Source organism: Chionomys nivalis, chromosome 23, assembly GCF_950005125.1.
Source record: "Chionomys nivalis chromosome 23, mChiNiv1.1, whole genome shotgun sequence".
NCBI classification, from domain to species: Eukaryota; Metazoa; Chordata; class Mammalia; order Rodentia; family Cricetidae; genus Chionomys; species Chionomys nivalis.
In genome coordinates, this window is record NC_080108.1 from 35,535,442 (window position 1) to 35,555,106 (window position 19,665).

General features: G+C 45.8%; 1 protein-coding gene across 2 annotated transcripts in view; it reads left to right on the plus strand.

Moving 5' to 3' along the window:
• Positions 1-5,017, plus strand: part of Prmt3 (protein arginine methyltransferase 3) — a 73,233-nt gene extending 68,216 nt beyond the window's left edge. For both annotated transcript variants that reach the window (XM_057756186.1, XM_057756187.1), the window contains one exon: positions 4,179-5,017. In XM_057756186.1, coding sequence (XP_057612169.1) covers positions 4,179-4,288 — 110 coding nt within the window. In that variant the 3' untranslated portion in view covers positions 4,289-5,017. The remainder of the gene's footprint in view (positions 1-4,178) is intronic.
• Positions 5,018-19,665: the final 14,648 nt, after the last annotated feature.

Genomic DNA, 19,665 nt, shown 5'->3' on the forward strand with positions numbered 1-19,665 from the left:
ACCAATGAAAGCAACAGATTAATACAAGACCCACCTCCATCAGTGTGGTTTTATGCATGGCAGAGACTTTAGGCAGAGTTCAAGCCAAGAGTCTATTTTGAAAATTTTACTATTTATGAATTTTGGTATCCATGATGTAACATGCAAGATGTTTGTTTGTTTGAAGCAGGGTCTCAAATGGCCCAATCTGGCCTTAAATTCACTGTTTATGTGAGGATAGCTGAATTTCTGATTCTTTGGCCTCCTCTTGAGTGCTGATATTATCGGTGTTGCGCTACCATACACTGATGCAGCATATTTCAGTATAGCCATGTAGTTACTCTGCCTGTGTTGTTTACATGTGCATATGTCTGTGTCTGCTTCTGTTTCGACAATGGCCAGTGTTGTTTGGTAAACTAAATTCACTCCCTGTGAGGGCAGACTAAATACTTAGAAAGTAGGAAGACGACTGGATCTGATGGTTTACACTAGGGAGACAGGGGCAGGTGGCTCTCTTGAGTTCAAAGCTAATCTGGTCTACATAGAGAGTTCCAGGCCAAGCAGAGCTATACAGTGAGACCCTGTCTCCAATTTTAAAAGAAAAAAGAAATAATAATTAAAAAAAGAAAAAACAAGGGGGGAAAAAGCTGCAAATAAGAAATTTCTCCCACTGAGAATGTATCTGAAATAAGAATTCAGACAATTCATTTGGCTAGGAGCAAAACTCACTAGGTTTCTGTTTGCTTTATTTACAAGCTAGTTCTAAAAAAAAAAATTGCAAAGAAACAGCCTACTTCAGAATTTAGGGTGCTCCAGCTTGTTGCGGGGGGAACTGTCTCCAGGATGGAGTTTAGTTGCAGACGACATCCTTTTAAAATGTGTGGTATTTCTTTGCATCCGAAAATAATACACTTTTTTTTACACAGCTTACACAACAATTTGTATTACAAATCTTGATGTGTTTCATGTTTAAATTTGAAAATATGGTTGTCATCAGGCTGTTTCTTTACACACATAGTGTGTCTGCTCAGAGTGATTATATTCACAGTGAACTTGCTCACAGTATTTACGCACAGTGAACTTGCTCAGGCTGTTTACACACAGAGTGCATTTGCTCGATGTTTACACACACAGTGAACTTGCTCAGGCTGTTTACACACACAGAGTGAGCTTGCTTGATGTTTACACACACAGTGAGCTTACTCGATGCTTACACATACAGTGAGCTTGCTCAGGCTGTTTGCACACACAGTGAGCTTGCTCAGACTGTTTACACACACTCGATGCTTACACACACAGTGAGCTTACTCGATGCTTACACATACAGTGAGCTTGCTCAGGCTGTTTGCACACACAGTGAGCTTGCTCAGACTGTTTACACACACTCTATGCTTACACACACAGTGAGCTTACTCGATGCTTACACACACGGTGAGCTTGCTTAGGCTGTTGACACAAGCTTGCTCAAGCTTTTTCTCTATATCCAGCAAGAGCTTGCTGTACACTCTGAGCAGCATCAGTTATTTATATCTGCCTGACACTGACTAATTACTCTTATCTAGCCCGCTGTGACAGCCACTGCACTTTAGTTAGGTACGGACAGTTGAAGGGGTCTCAGCAGTATGAATTATGTGTTTACCACTGTGACCCTTCACACCATTTAATTAACTTCAGTAAGAGTGTATTGCACCCTAATCTTTGAAATGGCTGCTGTGGAAGAGAGATAGACATGAGAACAGCAGCAATGCCGGCTTCATATTTAAGGCAGTTCATGCTTATGTCTCTCCTAGTGTTGTGAGTTCTCAGCCCCTGTTTGTTTCAAATACAGGCAGTCATTTTAATAATTCTATTGGGTGCATAATTTTTTCTGTGCTTTCATCATTGTCTTTGTGTCACTGAGACAGCCATACTCTATGGTCCAGTATCTCCTGCCTCAGCCCCCTGAGTGCTAGGATTATGGCTGGGTCACTGCCCAGCTTTGTGTTTGTATATGTAGTTTGCATTTGTCTGATTCCTGATGACATCAGCATTTTTCATCTACTATTGGGATTTGTGTGGCGCTTGTGAGGAATTGGGTTTTTGAGACAGTCTCTCTCTGTGTCCTTGATTGGCTTTACCAGACTGACTTTGAACTTGCTATCCTCCTGCTCCTGCCTCTGCTCCTAGGTTCTGGGTAGTAGTTGGGTGCTACCACATCCTGCCCTTTTGCTGGATTTTTAAGTGGGTTATTTGTTGTCAGTTAGCTGTAAGAATTGTTTGTGTTCTTTATAAGGTAGGTGCATTGATGATGTCTTCATCCCAGTTTCTACCATGTCTTTACAAAGAATAGCCATAGAATAGAGGTTTTATGAGTTTTACTATGTCAGCCATTGATAGCATGTGCCTTTTGTGCTGATCCTAAAACTTGAACTGATTGCGACAAGGTTGTGTGTTTCTTCTGAAATGTTCAGGCTTGCTCACAACATTTAGGTCTATAGTCTATTTCATTGTAAGAGTTAGTGATTCATCTTTTCAGTTGTTCCGTCTTCATTTCTTGACAGAACTGTCCTTTTTCCATTTAATTACCTTGGCGCCTTTGTCGGAAGTTAATGGGCCATATGCATATGGGCCTCTTTCTGAGCGCACACTTTGTTCTGTTGATCTATGTGTCTGTCCTTAAGCCAGGAGGACACCATCTTTATAAACGTTGATCCTCTAACTTGATCAAACTATTTCGGCTCTTTCACTTTCCACTTACATATACATTTTAACGACTGGGGTGCTGATGAGGATGCGTTGAGCCCACAGATCAGTGGGGAGAATGTGGTCCACATGGTGCTGAGTCCAACCCCATGCATATTCTCCATATTTCATAGTTCTCTCTGTTATGTACAAAAACAAGTCTATTTAATTCATGAAGTGGCATCTTCTCAGTTTCTGAATCAGTAAATGATAAATTCAGACCAAGTTTATTGGAGTCAAATGAAAATTTAAAACTACAAAAGGAAATGGCTCAACTGGTGATGTGTCTTCCCTTCAAGTGTGGGGACCAGAGTTCAGATCCCTAGCACCCACGTAAAGAGCCAAGTGTAGTACCACGTGTGCCTGTGAGCCCAGATTAAAAATCCGGGACAGCTGATCCCTGAAGTCACTGGCTAGTCTAGCTCAGTTGTGAGCGCAGGTGTAGTGAGAGACTCCTGTCTCAAAGAAGTAATAAAGTTGGGCCAGGAGTGATGGCACACACTTTTAATCCTAATGTGTGGAAGGGGGCCAGAAGCAGGTGGATCTCTATGACTTGAAGGCCACCCGAGGCTACATAGTAAGACCCTGTCTTAGAAAACAAAAAAATAAAGTAGACCCAGCTGAGGAGCTGTTGGCAACTGTTAAGCTTCTGCAAGAGAGCAGTCAGTTTTCTTTGGAGTCCCTGGTCAAGTCACTCATGTTCCATAGAATGCACACCGACATCTAAGAATATATGAGATATGAGCAGCACAAATTGGACTTGATGGAGTTAAACAAAACAAACTGGGTGCTGTGGAGCACACACAGCCTTAATCGCAGCAGCTTTAATCAGGAGGCAGAGGCAGGCGGATCTCTGTGAGTACAAAGCCAGCCTGATCTATATAGTGAGTCCCAGGAGCTTGTTTTAAAAATAACAACAACAAGCTGGGTGATGGTGGTACACGCCTTTAATCCCAGCACTCAGGAGGCAGAGGCAGGCGGATCTCTGTGAGTTTGAGGCCAGCCTGGTCTACAAGACCAGGAGAGGCTCTAACTCCACGGAGAAACTCTATCTCAAAAAAACAAAAAACAAAGATAACAACAAAGAAAGAACACCAAGCTAGATGGGAAGGAAGGAGAATGGATCTGGGAGGAGTTGGAGTGGTCTTATTAAAGCAGGGAATGGTGAGGACACCACTGTCAGCCTTGCTTTGTCACTGTAACTGCAGAGAGATGGGGGAAGTGAAATGAGGTTTCGCACTAGAAAGGCTCAGGCATCCCTGTGAGTCTTCAGGAAAGCCTGCTTGTGGGTAACAGCTGCGGTTTCATGGAACTGGTGTGTGCTCACTGTTGGGCCTCTGTGGTTCCTCCTGTTTACATGGCAGGACACTGAAGGCCGGCAGCCAAGTCTTGTGCCTCTGTACAACAGAACAAGAGACCCACTGGGTGGGACATTCACAGCAGCCTGTTCTTACTGTGTGCTCTGCCTTACTTTGTAGGTGAAGCCTTGAAAGGAAAGATCACAGTTCACAAGAATAAGAGGGATCCTCGCTCCCTCATTGTGACCCTGACCTTGAACAGCTCAACTCAGACTTACAGTCTCCAGTGACCATCTTGGTCTCCAGCTGCCGCAAAACCTGAAGCACACATGACTCTCGGTCTTTAACAGGGGATCGGGCGGTCAGTGGGAGGGGCGGGCTCCATAGGGCTGCAGCTCCTGGCTAGTAAGTGTGGAATAGAGTAGGGAGCTCAGCAGAGGACCGTGCCCTCCTCCTGCTTCTGCTGTGGGACCCTAGTCGCAGAAGCCTGCTTGGCAGATTAGCTGAAGGGAGCCCTCTCCTGCCAGACTGGGAGTCATTTAAATTATTGGCTTACTTTTGAAACAGTAGTAATTCCGGATTTCTTTTATATATTTGTAAGTTTCTTACTATATATTTTCTTTTAATAATGAGCAGGACAAAGTCCTGTTTTGTTGCAGGTTTCCTTTATGGAAGAACAGTTTTTAGTTGCATCCTTTGCTGTAATATCAGGGTATCTTAAGACCAGAGAACCAGTGGACAGGACAGAGCAGCGGCCCCTGCAGGTCCTGTTTGCAGAGGCTGAGCCTGTCCTCTCCAGCCACCTGCAGCTCAGCTATCTCTCCTCAGCGTTCTCGAGCCATAGATAGCACTGCTGGGGAGTCTGACCTCAGTACTTACCCTAGCTGTGATGGATCCTCAAGGCTGAGATGTATAGATGCCTCTCAAATGCTGCCTTTCAGACCAGGTCACACATGTATCACACATGTTAGAAAATCATGTTATTTCGGTTGGAAGAATGAAAATACTCAATAAAATGTCTAACTTGGAGAATTGAAAGCTTCCTCTTTGCACTGATTCCTGTTGTGAGGTCATAAACATTTAACAAGTCAAGGAAGGTGTCAATTTCAAGAAGCAGTAACTCCAGCGGGTGAACCAGGCATGTTCTCTGTTCACACTAGACACCAGCAGGAGCCCAGACTAGTCCGGAAGTGAGTGGGTTCCCACGCAGCTGTAGATCTCAGTGTGCTCTTAGTCTCTTTCCTGAGCCTGACTCCCCTTCACAAGATGCTGGTTATGTTAGTACAGTCCAGGTGCCGAGGTCAGGGCCTCAGTAAGAGGAGGTGACAGTGTTGTCGTTGTTCATTGAAGGAGCTCCTCCCAGGAACACAGAATGGATGAGCAGCCTCAGCAGGCTGGCCTTTGCAGGAAGGGCTGCAGCAGAAAAGAACTGGACTGCTGTCAGCGGAGGGAGATAACCCATCAGATTTTGTATTGTATTGTTTTGCTATGACCCAGCCTTCTTTTTTTTTTCTTCCTTCTTCTTATTTCCTTTCTGTTGGAGGAGACTGCTTGTTGGTTTCTGGCCACCCAGCTAGCTTAGACCTGAAATAATCACACAGAAACGGTTTTAATTAAATCACTGCTTGGCCCATTAGCTCTAACTTCTTATTGGCTAACTCATACTAATTTAACCCATTTCTATTAATCTGTGTATTGCCACATGACAGTGGCTTACTGGCTAAAGTTCCCCGCTGTCTCCAGCAGCTCCATGGCTTTTCTCTGACTCCGCCCTGCTTTTACCTAGCTTCCCCTGCCTACCTAAGTTCTGCCTTGCTATAGGTCCAAAGCAGTTTCTTTATTCATTAATGGTAATCACAACACACAGAGGGGACTCCCACATCACCTTTCAGTGAATAAATATTTTCTACTATTTAAAAAAGTATTTCTCAAAAATTACCCCTTTTGCCAGGCATGGTGGTACACACCTTTAATCCCAGCACTCAGTAGGCAGAGGTAGGTTGATCTTTATGAGTTTGTGGCCAGCCTGGGTTACATAGTGAGACTGGTTTCAAGCTGGGGTTTTTGTGTCAAAGGATAGGGAAAAGGGGGGATTTTATTAGGGGCAGAATGGAGGAGTTTGCTGTTTTCCTTAGGCAAGCTTCTTATGAAATGGGTTTGTTGTCTCTTTGCAACCCCTGTGTCTGAGGATGGGCAGCCACTTTTCTATAGTTTCCCAATAGCTGGTTTCTGAGAGCTTTGAGCTCAGTTTAGGACCTTGGCATTTGGGATGTGTGTGGAAGTGTTCCTTAGAGGAAAATTGTCTGGATGTTTTGTTTTGTTTTGTTTTGAGTCTCATGTACTCCAAACAAACTTTCAGCTTGCTTTGTAGCCAAGGGCAATATTGGGCTTCTGATTCTATTACATTCACCTCCTAAGTAGTCTGTTTACTTTCTATTGACAGAGGTTCCTGTCCCACCCAGTCCCACAGCTGTTCAATCCCAAAGAAACACACAGAAGCATACATTAATTATAAACTGGTTGGTCTAGTAGCTCAGACTTCTTATTTTTGAATTCTTACATCCTATATTAACTGATAATTCTTGTCTGTGTCAGCCACATGACTTGATACCTTTTATCAGTGAGGCAGTCACATCTTGCTTCCTCTGCATCTGGGTGACAACTGCAGACAGTCTTTCCTCTTCCCAGAATTCTCCTCTTCTGCACACCCTGCCTATACTTCCTTCCTGGCTACTGGCCAGTCAGTGCTTTATTAAAATACAAGTAACAAATCTTTACAGGGTACAAAACCATTGTCCCACAGCATTTTTTTTTATCACCTTCTTGGAATTTACCTATGTGTTCCACTTGTACCTGTCCCTTAGGGTGGAAGAACCAGGATCTCGTGAAGTTACATAAGATTAGTCTCAGGGCTCCGTAGCCCCTCCTCCTACAGGAAGGGATATTACACTACTGCTAAGAGCTTTTAACCAGAGAAATAGCCAGACTTGTCAGCCATCCACCACCGTCATGGAGACCAGACCCAGGTCATTTGTAAAGACTGAAATTAGCTCATAGAGCTACAGATGTCTGCTGTACCTGCTCTCTTCTCATAAGGAGACAGTTTGTGATGAGGGGCAAGGGTGAGGAGTGCCCAGTGGGCACTGAGTGCAGCTGTTTTGGTTCAGTGCCCCTAGGATGCCACCTTCTTTATTTGAGTCTCCTGCAGTTACTCTTGCAACCCCATGTCAGGTAATTGAGACGTGGCTCACACCGCTAACGGTACTTCCATGCCCCCATCTGCAGTGGGCTCCCCAGCTGCTCTCATGCTCCATCGTTAGTTGTGGGCTTCCCACCTCAGTGAGAATATCAGGTTAACCCATCGATAGTGTCCAGGGACCATGTTTCCTCAGTTGAGACTGAGGTAAAATCTGGGTGAAGTAAATTGAGGTAAGGTTTATAATCTGTGTAGAAAAGCCACTTAGGAAAGGTATAAATGTATTTTTAGTGGCAGCCATGAGAGAACAACCGCCTCTAGGACTCGTGACTGGTCACGGCAGAGAAGACAGGCACAGCAGGACAGAGGTTACAAGGACGTTGCTTTTTAAAATCAAAAACATGGAGCGAATGAAGCAATTGGAGGTCCATCTGTGCGGATGGAGGGTTGACTAGGAGGTAATTTTTCAACTTGTCTACTTTAAGCATGTCTAAACAGTTACAGTTACTGCTCCGTTTCAAGAAATCTAGGAGACTGCAACTTTGTGGCTCTTTATCCCCTAAGTTCAGAAAGCTCCAAGAGGATTGGCAAACTCCTGGATAAGCAAGAGCCAAACATAGTAGCACACTAGTCATCCTAGTGCTCAGAAACCGAGGCAGGAGGATTGCAAGTTTAAGGCCAGCCTGGTACAGCTTGATATATCCCCCAAGGCTGGTGTTGGTCTTTGATCCCAGCCTGTGATGCTATTTTGCAAAGTTTTAGAAACTTGAGGTGGGACAGAACCTGGAAGTAGGTTCCTGAGGCCAGGTCCTTGCAGAGATCCTATCCAGGGCTCCTTCCTTAGGACCAAGGCCTTGCATAGACTCCCTACAAGCCCAGAGGGCTAAGTGACTATATGCTGATCCTTTGTGAACCAAAAAGCAATTCCCACGCCAAGCTTGGTGGTGTAGTACACACCTTTAATTGCAGCACTCAGGTGGGAGGCAGAGGCAGGCAGATCTCTGAATTCCAAACAGCTTGGTCTCCATAGTTCCAGGCTAGCCAGAGCTACCGAGAGAGACCCTCTCTCTAAAGAGAAAAACAAGAGCTAAACATCATTCCTCCCTGATTTGGATCAGAACGGTGAGGAAAGTTACCACACATAGCAAAACCATCTCAACAACCCTAAGAGAAATGTGTCACCAGAAGTATCAAAAGCTGGAGTGTCACAGCTCTACCATAAACTACGAAGTGACTCAGCGAATGAGTGACTTCAGGGTCTGAAGGAGTTTTTGGGGATCTGGCAGACCTCCAGATCTCCAAGAGGAGAAGCTCGGTGAGCTTATGTCAGCAGTGTTGCCTCAGACACCGAGGCAGGATATTCAGTGCATCCTTGCCCACCTGGCAGCGGGGCATTGTTGCCTTGAAGGGCTCGTCTGGTTTTTAACCTCGTCTTGATTTTGAGTGTCTCCTTGCTTTCAAGTGAAGCTTTCCAAGCAGAATGATAAATAAGCAGTTTCAAAATATCTTTACAATTCATTTGACCGTCCTAATACATTTTTCATATATTGTCTGAGCATCTTGGCCGATAGCAAGTAATTCATATTCTTCTAGGTCCAGATTGTGGCTGAATCATACATAAAAATGATCTGCCACTGAATTCGTTTGATTAGTGGAAGTTAACAGGAAAGGAAGGAAGAAGGCAACTAAGTTACAGTGTATTTTCTGCATGGAGTATGCGTTCAGTAAAAATGAGGTCTCCATTGACAGCGTGTATCTTGCTATGGGAATGTTAAACCAAAAGGTAACTTGGGATGAGCCAAATTTATTTATTCATTTTAGGTTTTTATTTATTTATTGTATGGGTATGGGTATATGCACACCTGGTATCTGAGGGGCCAGAAGGAGGGCATCAGATCCCCTGGAAATGGAGTTATAGGTGGTTGTGAGCCATCATGTTTATCTGGGAATGGAAGAATGGAACCTGGGACCCCTGGAAGAGCTGTCAGTGCTTTTAACTGCTGACCATCTCTCCAACCCCCTAGCCCAGATTTAAAGGCTCCCTCTGCCGGAGTATTTAAAAGACAACAATTGCTTATTCACCTGTTTGCATCATGTCTGATTCTTCATAGCCTCGTTGTCTGTGGAGTGATATAAATTTGGTCCACTTTTTAAATTTTCAAAATAAACGGAGTAGCTGTTGTGTGCACATGCACTTCTCCTGGGGCAAAAGAGAGACATTAATCGCTCCAGCTCGGGCTTGAACAGCAGACGAGAAAGCAAGTCCACCAAGTTTAATTGGAGTTACCTACAGGAGCATGGGCAACTCAGAAGTGACTCCAACACCTAACGAAATCTATTCCTCAGCAACCAACAGTCACCTGTATATCATGGTGAAGGGGAGGCCCCATGATCATCTGAAGCTGAGAGAGTTTGTGAGGGCAAAATTGCAAAATGTTAGCATCTGAAATCGTGTTGCATCATGTTGGTAATAGAAGTGAACCCATACACACCAGTCACTGCCAGTTGAAATGTGGAGGCCCAAGAACGAACCAGGAAGATCATTGCTTATTTATCTCCAGGGAAACCACCTGTGCCACGGCATTGTGAATCCATCTGTCTCTTTAATACATCATCATTTTCACTTGAGAGAAAAACTCTCACTCCGTGACAAGTAAAACAGAAGGAAGGGTTCCTTGCTAATAGTAAAACTCAAGAAACATTTTAGAAACATTAGAATTTTGGAAAATAAGGCTCCTCTCGTGTGAGCTCCAGGCTTCCCAGTATTTGTCTTGTGCAGATAACCACAGCTGTAGTGAGTGCCACGGCTCCATGGCTCTGATGTCCAGAAGACACTGCCGGGTGGCACAGGGGTTTCTCCTTGGCCAGTGGAGGGCTACAGTGCCACTCACTCCCGGGCCCAGCCCTCCTTCCCACGGTTATTGTTGCTTTCTCATGTTGTCTTCCCAGTCTCTTTTACCTTTCTGCAGTAGAGTGCAGGCCCTGGGAAGACACGGGCGGGGGGGGGGGGGCGCATTCATTTTGAGATTTAGTGGTAATACTGGCATGATTTTAACATTGGATAATAAAATATACCAGCACTGAAAGGTCTATGTAGCTTGGTGAACTACACACACACACACACACACACACACAGAGAGAGACGATGTAACCAATGCCTTTTCAAAGGGCACAGTAAACCCTTCAAGTTTCATGTTACAAGTCAAGCGTTTAAGGTTCCACTCTGCAGCTGACCTGTAAGAAACTATTGTGTGGCAGGTTTTGATGAGGCCATTTTTCATAGACTCAAGCAGAACAGCTTGCCCTTGCATGTGTTCTGTGGGATTTGTAACAAAGACAGACACTGCTGCTCTCCTCATGAGATGTTAGGTTTGAGAAATAAAGCTATTTTCATAACTGTTATTTCCGTCCCAACCTAAAATTCTATCAGAAAACAAAAAGACCCCTCCCACCACAAGGGCCTGGACTAGCGCATGAAGCTGGAGGGTCCTGCACTCTGCTTATGTTCTTTCAAATGTAGGTGACGTAGATTTTAGAACTGTCAACAGCAGAACCTGTCATAGTAAACATATACAAACAGATGCAAAACTTCCCTTAAAAGATCTGATTTCTAATTAAAACATTTAAGAAGCTGGATGTGGTGGCCAGTGCCTGTAATCCCAGGAGGCTGGAGAGGACAGATAGAGAAGGTGAGGCCAGCCTGTGCTCTGTAGCAGGATCCTGTCTTCAAATAACAATACTGATTTGTTCACTTTTGCGTTAGAAGGTAAATAAAAGGGTGAAATCATGATTGACTCAGCGAAATCTCAGCACACTCTAGAGACAGTTCCAGTCATTAAAAACGCTTTAATACAACTCCAAGCAGGTGATGGGAATTGCTTGAAGTGGTTATCTTCATCTTCAGTTTTCAGAAGAACAACCGGCTCGGCTTGTGTGGCCTGGGGAGCGTGGTAAACATAGGCACCCAGGTCTTCATTAGCATGCATCTCCATGTAGCCCTGCTGGGATCCCTAATAGGATTCTTCCCACGAACTTTTGCTTATGGGCGCCTCTGCAGTTCTGCAGGCTGTGGCTTAATGATCCCGCATTTCCTTAAAGAGACAAGGTATGGCTGAGGCAATTCAAAATTCTGTGTGTGTCTCCTGCCATTGTGTTAGACTTTGATAGCATCTGGAATGTGCTGAGCCAGGGGGTCACAGTGGCCACCAAACCTGGGAAATGTAGGCAGGGCTGGTCCAGTCCCACTACCTGGAAGTCCATTTGGCTTAGTACAGTGGAAGGGGTGAAAACATTCTACAAGAAAGTAGGAAACCCCAAACTGCTTCTTACCAAGTGAGATCTTCAGACGATCTAGTGCTTAGGAACTAAGAAATGTAAGTATGTGTCATTTTAATTTTGTGTGTATTTGCTTTGCTTTTCCTTTTCTTGACTGAGGCAGAGGCTTGCTATGTAGCCAAGCCTCAACTCTAATGAATCCTCTGATTATAGGTGGTTATAGGTACACAGCATCATGCCTTGCTTTGTTTTGCTTTGCTTTTCATTTTGGCTGCTCACTTGTGCATTTTGAGACAGGGTGTCACTCTGTAGCCCAGGACAGACTTACAGTGATCCTCCTGCTTCAGCCTTCCGTGTGCTAGGATTATAAGTCACCATCCTTAATTCCTATATAAAGGGTTTTATCCAGCAGTTGACACCTCCAAGTGCAAGGCCCCTGGCTTGACCCCCAGCCCCATAAACTAATAATCTGCTAAGGAGTACGCACAGTAATAAATACTAGGAAGGACAGGGTAGAAGAAAGCCAGTGCTCTTCTATCTTAATCATAGCTCCTGTTTAAAGTGGTATGTCAGAGAAAGAGGCCTATTTAGGAGGTGTGAGAAATGAACACAGAAAGGTTAAACAAGTTATTTGACAGGTAACGTTGGTTCTGGAGAGGAATGGGTTGGACAGGATTGAGGCACAAGCATCTTTGTGAGAAAAGGCTTCGCTCTCTAACCCAGGTGGACCTGGAACTCACCGTGTAGCTCAGGCTAGCGTCAGACTCACGGCACTGTTCGACCTCAGCCTCCAGAGTGCAGGGTTACAGATGTGAGCCCCCACACCCCGAGAACGGTAATCTGTGTAATGATTAGTTTTCGTTTTGTGCTCCTGCTGGTCAGAACCAGCCTGTGTACTTCATAGGTCCCAAGAGCAAAGCATTTCCAACTGAGCCATAGCTGGCTCGACCCGACCTTCCTACGAGTAGGCTGGGCTAGACGGACGGGTAGAGCCTGACGAGACACATGACTCTGGCCTGGTAGAGTCCCAGCCTAGGCTGTTGGCCTTGTTGAGACAAGAATGATGGCAGGGAGGCGCAGCCTCCAGCTGCTCTGGTGTGTGTGACCTTTCTTTGGAGATTTGTATGCCAGACAAGAGCTCCTGACAGAGCATTGTAAAGTGGACCTTGTATCTGAGATCTCGCCCTCTAGATGGCCTAGGAAATGGCCCTGTTCTGGCTGAGTTACTCATGGAGAATTATAGTCACAAAACAGCTCTGGGCTTGGGAACCTGTCTCTGTGCAGCCCCGTGTTTCTGAGCGCTGGTTGGCCACTGCCTGGACAGTACATCCTAGGAGGTCACTTCTGTTTGTCTTTCCAGATGGGTCTAGAACTCATTTCATTGATCATGCTGACCTTGAACTTGTGGCAATCCCACCTCATCCTCCTGAGTGCTGGGAATACTGGTGTACGCCACCATGCCCAACTAATATTTTATTTGTGTAGATTTTTTTGTTGTTATTCTGGGATTACGGGTATGCCGTTACACCCAGCTTCTAAGCTGTTTCTTTAAAACCCACTACTTCGACCCATCCTAAGATGTGCTGAGTAAAGAGATCCGTTCCTCTCATCTTGTTCCCGTTATCATGTGATAGCGTTCAGCATCTTGCAGCTTCAGTATTGCTTAGGATTGAGCCAGGGAAGCACTGCACTTGGAGAAAGACCAGTGAAGTAATTAAAAACACCTGCTTCAGGGCGCGAACAGCCGAATCTCATCCTGGCTGCAACGTTTCCTGCTTGTGTCTCCTTCCTGCCTCAGTTTACTCTGAGCTAGAAATAGGTGGGGTTGCCCGTGCGGGGTGAGCCCTCTGTGTGTGAGGCATAGTGCAGGGTACTAGGAAAGTGCCACGAACACGGTGACCACTGTTATTTCCCCATCATCAGCCTCCTGTGTGGCCAAAATAGTCTCCCCCACTCTGTTTCCAGAGCTCCTGACATGTGTCGTTTCCCCCCCCCCCTCCCAGCTAACGCACTTCCAGCCACACTAGAAAGCCTGGGAAATTGTCGTTTTCTTTCCAGAAGCTGCCAGCAGGGAAACTGGTTTCTGACGTGTGTGCATTTAAATTAAGGTTCCTTAAATAGAACACATTTAGCTGTCCCATAGCTAGAGAGGACTTCCTTGTGGCATCAGGAATGACAGAGCTTTTGAGGCCAGCCTCTTCCGTCCGCATCAGCATCATCAGGAACAGGATTCGTCACCCTTCACAGAAGACTGGCCTGCGTTCCGACCTGCCCCGGCCACCTCGTAGCCCTGGCGCTCTGCAGTCCAGTGAAGGGCATGAACCCCTCGATGCTTTGCCTCTTGCGACATAGCCAGCTTTAGCAGGGAAGGTGAGGCTGTGGCAGGTAGACTCACAGAGGAGCTGCAGACAAGAATCCAGCTGCGTCCTACCTTTGTGAAAGTTGGACTTTACTGGGGAAAACAAGGGTAGGTTTAGATGGTACAAACAAAGAAGGGAATCATTCATAAGAAGATGTACAAAAGGAAATAAATAAGATTTGATGTTGGACTGGACTACAAGGGACTCTCTCAAAAATATAATAATAAAATGAGTTGTTTCAATTTTATTGTATGTTGAAGACATTTAACAAACATCAAGACATGTTTGCCCATCAGGACGAGCAAAGATGGGTTTAACTCATAAACCTAATGTTGGCAGAAGCACGAGGAATCAACCCAACGTGGACTTGTGTGGGTCTTACTGCTCTGCCATTTTTTTGGAGCAGGGTTAGGCAGGATGGATCACTGTTTGAAATGCATATGCTGTTTGACTTGGGTGGCTGACTTGAGAAATATCTCTGAAAAGGTGATCGGTCAAGTTATCCAAAGTGTGTGTCCAAAGACCTTCAAGTAGCTGGTAATAATAAAATATTAAGTGGAAACCAGTAGTAGAGTCAAAACTAATTCCAATAATAAATTTTTAAAAGCAGAAATCTCAACTCATTATCCCTGTGGTAGAATGAGCTGTTGCTCTCAGGATCTGAGATGGAGTTTTACTATGTTGTTCCGGCTAGCCTCAAGCTCCTCGCCTACAGTGTCCTCCATCTCACCCTCTGAAATAGCTGGGACTCTAGGGGCACCCACCTCGTGGCTTAGTCTCAGTCCCTCTTCCCAGTCTACTCACGTGTGATCCTCATAGGCAGAGCCTGCTTCTGCATTCCCTGACCTTGGATTTGGCATGCAATGTCCCTTGGCTGGTTGTTAAGGAATTCAGGTCACAGTTACCAGCAGGTAAGTAACATCCTTTGTAAAGGTGAACAGAACTTGTCAGACCCTTACCTGAGGCTCCACCGCCCCCCCGCCCCGCCATACACACACACACACACACACACATACAGCTGCAGGTAACCTGCCCCAGCTGCGTGAGCTCATGGCCGTGCTAGGAGGTTCACTGCAGATGGGGATCCCATTGGTGCAGCCTTCATGCACTACCATCAGTGCCAGCATGGACCGGTGGCACAACTGCCTGAGTCATCCATGCTCCTGTGAGGAAGCCCGGGGACCCCACTAGTTCCCAGAGCTGGGCTTGGTTATTTTGCCGTCTTAAGTGCCCTCTTACCTGTGGTGAATGTGCGTCTGTTCACATTGTCTCAGGAAATGTCACATGATACAAATAGTGTTGGACCAACATGACACAGACCATAGGAAACATTTCCTGTAAGAAGGGAATGCCGCTGTGCTTCCTACCCCAGGAAGGGTGAGCTAGCTAGGAAAGACTCAAGCTTGCCACAGTGTTGGCGAGCTGAGCATATGTCCAGATGGGGCTCTCCCCGGCTCATCCAAACTGCGGCCAGCTTACAGGCACGGTATGGATAGTACATGCACAGCCTAACTTTGCTCAGATGTTTGTACAATTAAGTAGCTGAGTGTGGGGGCAATTGGTTACCCAGCAGTAGTCAATAATACAATCCACCAGTTGAAAATATCTGGTGCCATAGTAAGCCACTGCTGAAATGGTCAGAAGGGCTCCGGAACACAAGCTTTCTGGGTAGAATTACAAATGACCACACGGGACTCAGACACGTGGAGAGGTAAACTGCTGGGGTCCTTACACAGAATGAGAACCAGGAAAATCTGGGTTCTTGAACCGTAGTCTTTTTGGTTTGGTTTCAGTTTTTAAAGAACACGGGTCTGTTTCATTCATAAGAACCAAGGAAGCAGAGTAGCCTGTCTGGAGCAAAGAGGCTTTCTACCAGAAACTAGAGGGGCCCAGAGGACAGACAGGCAGTCAGAAGGCTGAGCGCAGGTCCACTGTGTAAGGAGGCAGACAGTGACGGGGAGGGATGAACGCTTGCCTAGGGCACTGTAGAAACTGCACTAGTTCTAGGTCCTCTCTACAAATATATGATATTACTACCTTAACTGACCTCATTTTGAAGGGAAGAACATCCCCAAGATTCCATGGGGACAATTTGCTGTGGCATGACTTCAGAGGGCACCTTCTGTGCACATCCCTTTCCATTGCGTGGCTCTGAGCAGAGGTAGTGACATGTGACAGGAAGCACCGATTTGGGGTGGTAGCATCTGAAGTCTCTCTCCTACAGGAGGGACTGTGGATGAAGGTCAAGCTGAGAGCATCAGAGCACAAGAGATGGACTGCAGAGTCAGCCAGAAACAGGTCACGTGCTCCATCAGCCCTGGTAGCTGAGTCATTGTGTTCCAGCTGCAGGACACTTCTAACCTGGCCTTGGCGTGCCACGAACACCAAGAGGCACCTGCTTCACCGTTGTGAGAGTCCCTTCAGTACCTAGAGTCATCAGTGACTGCTGCGATTTAATACCCCGGAGATCCCCTTGAAAATTAAATGCTAATCAGAAACTAAGAGCTGCCACCTGGGTTTGGGGGAAGTTGAAGGGAGTCTGTAATCCTGAATCACACACCTGACTCAGCCTTTTTGAGAGCAGTAAAGGGGTCAGGAGGAGAGACTTCCAAGGAAAACGCTCCAGGACAGTGACAGACTGGTGCCTAGAGATATAAATGTGACAAGTTCAGAAGGTCACCAGGGTTTCAAACCAGGAAAAAAACTGATGAATGTGATGAAGACCACTTCATCAGGAATTCAGCAGCAGTGTGTGACGAGTCGGAAGGGCAAAATGCAGCTTACAGAAACCCCCAGGGTTTGTGTGAAATGCTTTACACAAGGTTCAGTGTTAAGGTCGAGTGTTCAACCTTCCTATCCGCATTCAGGAAATAAAAAGTGAGACACAGAAACTCTTGCTGTAGTTCCGGCATGGCCCTGCAGTTAGCTCGTGCAAACCAGCCTCAGAGCAGTGGCAGCCATGTGAATGGTGTTCAGCCTCCTAGATTGCAGGGGCAGAGCCTGCCAGGATGCTAGACCTGGATGCTGCTGTCATTTCTGGCATAGGAGTTTTGCTCCTTGTGGACTTGGCAAAGTGGAGCCTGCCAGACATCACTTGCTAGTATATTTTATTTTAAAAAGAAAAGAAACCTTTCAGATGCTAAAGAGTTTGCTCAGCAGTGAAGAGCACTTGTTACTCTTGCAGAGGAACTGGTTTGATTCCCAGCACCTACATGGTGGTTCACAACCAACCACAGCTCCAATTTCAGGGGGTTTGATGCCCTCTTCTAACCTCTGAGGGCACCAAGCATGCATGAGGTACACACACACATACAGGAAGGAAAACACAGAGAGTTAAAATGAATCAATTTTATTTTTTGTTTACTTGGTTTAAAATTTTAGTTTATTTTGTTGTGTGTATGTTTGTGTGTGCACGCACAAATACACTCATACTGTAGGGACATGCACTGTGGCATGTGTGTGGAGGTCAGAGCACAATTTCTTGGAGTCCATTCTGTTCTCGCACCAATACGTGGTGCTCAGAATTTAACTCGGGTCTCTAGGCTGGCATGACAAGTACCTTTATCCACTCAGCAACCCTGCTGATCCTGCTTACTCAGAGTTTCGAGACATGCCCACAATGTAGTTCTGGACAGTCTAGCACTTTCTACATAACCCAGAGTGGACTTTAACTTGATCCTCCTACCTTTGCCTTTTCTGTTTTTTTTTTTTTTTTTTTTCTTTTTTTTTTAAGGTTATCCAAGCAATATATGAGTAGCTTGCCCTTCTCACAGTGCTGTAGGACAATGGTCTGTACCCTGTCACTTATATTTTAAATAAATGATGATTGGCCAGTAGCCAGGCATGAAGTATAGGGGGGGTGACCAGGAAGGAAGTAGAGGTGGGGCAACGAGAATTCTGGGAAGAGGGAAGGGCAATCCGCAGTCGTGACCCAGCCACAGAAGAAGCAAGATGTGACTGCCTCGCCAAATAAGGTACCGAGCCACGTGGCTAACATAGACATGAATAATGGGCTAATATAAGTTATAAGAGTTAATAAGAAGTCTGAGCTACTAGGCCAATCAATTTATAACTAATGTAGACCTCTGTGTGATTTCTTTGGGACTTAATGACTGCAGGAACCGGGCAGGACAGAAACCTCAGTCAACATCACAGATTAAAGCAGTACCTGTGGGGCTGGAGAGATGGCTCAAAGGTTAAGAGCACTGGCTGTTCTTCCTGAGTTCAATCCCTAGCAACCACATGGCGGCTCACAACATCTATAATAGGATCTAGTGCCCTCTTCTGGTGTGCAGGTGTACATGTAGAGCACTCATACATAAAATATAAATAAAATTTAAAAGAACAGTGCCTGTAAGGCAAAGCCTCTTTGATGCCAGTTACTGGCCCTACGTTGTTAATTCAATGTTGGTTGTTCCAGACTGCTTTCTAGAGAGGTTTCCATGGCAATTGATATTGTTCTGTGGGATGGCACCAGACTCGTCCCACAGCTTGCCGTTTTCCTCTCCCGAGTATGCTCTTCCAAAATTTTCTGTCAATTCGTGCTTCCACCATGTTCTTTTAATTCTTTTGCATGCTATTGTGTAATGCACTAATAAGGTTTGTTTATAGGCAGAGAGGCTCTCCTCGGAATTTCCCAGTTTACTTTTCAGTGATGATAAACACAGGCTTATAGGTTCCTTCTTTGGGTGTCTCTTGTCTTCATGTCCCGTTCAAGTGCTCTGAGCCCACCACACAAATCAACATGCTGAGTGAGAACCAGTCTATCACAGACAGCTAGCTTTTCAGCCCGGGACCCTCACACCTCCTTTCTGTCCCAGGCCATCTCTGACCACAAAGAACCTGCTGGAGGTATGGGGCAGTTGACAACCTAGGGACCACAGCTGACAGATGGGAAACATGACTCCCCTGTGTTTCTTGGGATCTCAGGCCAGCTCACCAGCTACATTCGCCTCCATGCATGCTAGCTTTTGTTTATGATACTCTGGTGCATTCCTGGTTGACACTGTCTAAAAAGCTATTCCAGATCCTGCTAAAGAGGTCACGTCCTCCCCAAGGCACCATCTTCCATGGAATTGGGCTATGCTGTCTTCCTAGAGCACCCTGAAGAATCACACAGCAATACTAGCTCATGGAGGGAATTGTCTGCGCCCCTGCCCGCTTTTGTCTCTTTGAAGCAGGTTGGTCACGCCCCCAAGGACTCACATAGCCCCTTATGAAACCACTCTACCAACCCCTGAGAGCTCAGACATAAGTCTGTGGAACCAAGGCTAGGGACAAAGAGTTGAGAAGACAGACATCTTAGTGACAACCAAATGTCACTTTTCATTATTATGATGACCAGCTTATCTCAGGTGCCACATGCATCTGGATCCATTCTAGGCTCCATTAGCTGAGTCTCCCTGGCATGCATGGATGATAGAAGGGCCCGTGGATGTTACAGAAACCAGTGTCTGCTTCAGAAAGAATCATTTCCACTGACCTGAGCCAGCAATTCTCATTCATTCTTCAGAACTTTGCCCTACAGCCATTGAGCCCCCCCCCCCCCAGGCAGCATGGGAGCCCCTTCCCCTTTGATATTTTCAAGATGCCCATGTAGGACACTAACTCCTCCTTCCCTTGTATGCCATAACCATTCACAGTGCCAACACTCCCATGAGACCAGTTGAATGTTGAGAACAAGCTGCCTGGCTTGTCTAGGCAGTCAGAAGATGTCTCTCGAGGGAACAGATGAAGGAAGAGAGACAAAGATCTTCTCTGAAGTGGAACCATCTCTGCTGGATGGACTCCGCATCCAACTGGCTCAGGCTGAGAATGGCACCTTCAGACACAGGCT